Here is a 2,500-nt window from a genome sequence, read left to right as displayed (position 1 = left end):
ATTGAAGTAATGGAATGTTTGCTTGCCAAAACTAAATAATAGGTATAATAAAGTACAGATAAAAATATGCATCCCTCGGTGGAACAGAAAGATGGTTACACAAGCTTGTGGCGTCTACACGTAGATATGTCGTTGTAACAGCGCGTCGTCCATACACATAGAAAATTAGTTTGCGTAATGTAGAAAATGGATACTATATTTTTGTCGTCCATGAATATATTTTGCCTAGTAGCACCAAAAGTAAAAATATATATTTTTGTTTAGATGAAAGTGTATAAACATTTCTATGCCTTGTGAATAATGATGTAATATTTTGAGTAGTTGCCGTGAGAAAACACCTAAATTATGTACTATGTGCGTGCACCTGTCTACCAGTGCTTGGGTCGACCTGCTTACGTCTATGTCTTGTTGTGTCTGTAGATATGTATTGATTGATGTTATATTGATGTTGATTGTGATATTTGATTCCTGTGTATTTTCCATTCGGCATGTTTTATGTCATAATCTTTATGTGTTGTGTTTGGTCTGTCACTGCATTTAAATGCAATTATAATAATCTAAATGGTTAGTTTTATGCCATATAACAGTACGATATTACTACACTCTATAGAACCTAAATTGTTGATTGTCAAAAAAATTCATTAAACAGAGATTATTTTCATGTATAATGATGTACACTGTTTAATTCGTTCTTTTGTTTTACCTTTCAACCTCTCTTCACCTACCCCTCAACCCTCCTCTTTCCTCTTTTTTTTTTAAATTATTTTTCTTAATCACGCAATCCTTTTTCTACACCAATCCTATCATGGAATCACTGCATGTTTACACGGGGATCTAAAATCACTGGCGAATGCATAACGTTATCTTTATCGTTCCAATCTTTCGCGAAACTTCCAACTTTCTTCTTGTACATCTTATGCACTTCTCACAATAAACTTAATATCATATACGATCCACAATTTCGTACACGCCCCTGACACGCACATCATGCAACCTGTTGAATTTCTTTTTTATGTTTATTATTATTAATTTTCTTGGTAATGCAAATGTCTTGACTGAACGGTACGTTGACATTCTCCTTGATATTCGACGATTTCACTCGTTACGCATGAGACCTTCATTCATTTCTACTGCATTATTATTATTATTATTACTATTATTATTATTATTATTATTATTATTATTATTATTATTATTATTATTATTATTATTATTATTATTATTATTACTATTATTATTATCATTATTATTACTATTATTGCTACAATTGTTATTGTTATCGTTATTATGATTATTACAATTCCTATTTTCAATTCTTGCTTTAAATGGAATATTTTTTACATACACCTTACTCTGAGGGATATCCATGATCATTTAAATTTACAACCACTGCATGATGAACATAAAAACATATAATGCTTCACAAATATTCACCATTCCTTTTTCCTCATCCTTAATCTCCACACCTGTCCTCACTAACCGAATCTGAAAAAAAATCCTACTGTCTACTTCCTACCCCCTTCCCTCCCCCACACCCACCACCATCACCCTCCCATCCCTCACTACCGGGAAACAGTCGATCCTGGTACACACAGCAGAGACAGTCCGCCTCCGGTACATCCTAGACCTGCTCATGGCTCGCCGGTACCCGGTGATGTTGGTTGGGAACTCCGGTTGTGGGAAGACTGCCCTCATCAACGAGAAGCTGTCTACGCTTCCAGAAGACCACGCCGTCTGTAATGTGCCTTTCAACTACTACACAACCTCAGGTAAATCTAGAAGTGTATAAGCCAGTGGTTTATAGAGAACCTTGTGGTACTCCATGAGTGCGTCCACACACACACACACACACACAGAGACACACACACAGACACACACACACACACACACACACACACACACACACACACACACACACACACACACACACACACACACACACACACACACACACACACACACACACACACACACACACACACACACACACACACACACACACACACACACACACCCTACTGAGCTCTCTTCCGGGAGGGAAATAGCTGTCGATCTCGAGTCCAACACGTGATCCAAGACCATGGTGAATCACAAATTACATGCACACATGTACATACGCATACACACAACACACACAAACACAGGCATACATGCACACAAGCTTGTTTTCATTTTCATAGTATTCTTATTTGTTACTTTGATGACTATTCTGCTGTCAACCGTAGCCCTCCTTCAGAACGGCACTCAAAAAAAAAAAAAAAAAAAAAAAAAAAACCGGTTCTAACTTATGAGTGCTTTGTGGATGCACGGGACTTCCCTCAGCTGAATAAAATCGCTTAGTAACAATCAGAAAAGAACATAAATCAACTACTGCAGCGAAAATATTAACTGACCTAATTATCATTTAGTATGGTGGCTTCAGAATGAAGACATATAACTTGGACAAATTTCGGTTTAAGAAGGAAATAGGCAAGATCTGGCTTATCAAAAGGGGTTAACG

At 36.8% G+C, this 2,500-nt stretch overlaps 1 protein-coding gene across 1 annotated transcript in view; it reads left to right on the top strand.

Annotated features, from left to right (window-relative positions):
• Dhc93AB (Dynein heavy chain at 93AB) overlaps window positions 1-2,500 on the top strand; it is a 207,604-nt gene that overhangs the window by 77,548 nt on the left and 127,556 nt on the right. Inside the window, exon 36 of the mRNA XM_076176389.1 lies at window positions 1,577-1,769. Coding sequence (XP_076032504.1) covers window positions 1,577-1,769 — 193 coding nt within the window. The remainder of the gene's footprint in view (window positions 1-1,576; window positions 1,770-2,500) is intronic.

The sequence above is a fragment of the Oratosquilla oratoria genome, chromosome 39 (assembly GCF_046742065.1).
Source record: "Oratosquilla oratoria isolate Oo_2021 chromosome 39, ASM4674206v1, whole genome shotgun sequence".
Classification (NCBI taxonomy): domain Eukaryota; kingdom Metazoa; phylum Arthropoda; class Malacostraca; order Stomatopoda; family Squillidae; genus Oratosquilla; species Oratosquilla oratoria.
This window is presented reverse-complemented; position numbering and strand designations above follow the sequence as displayed.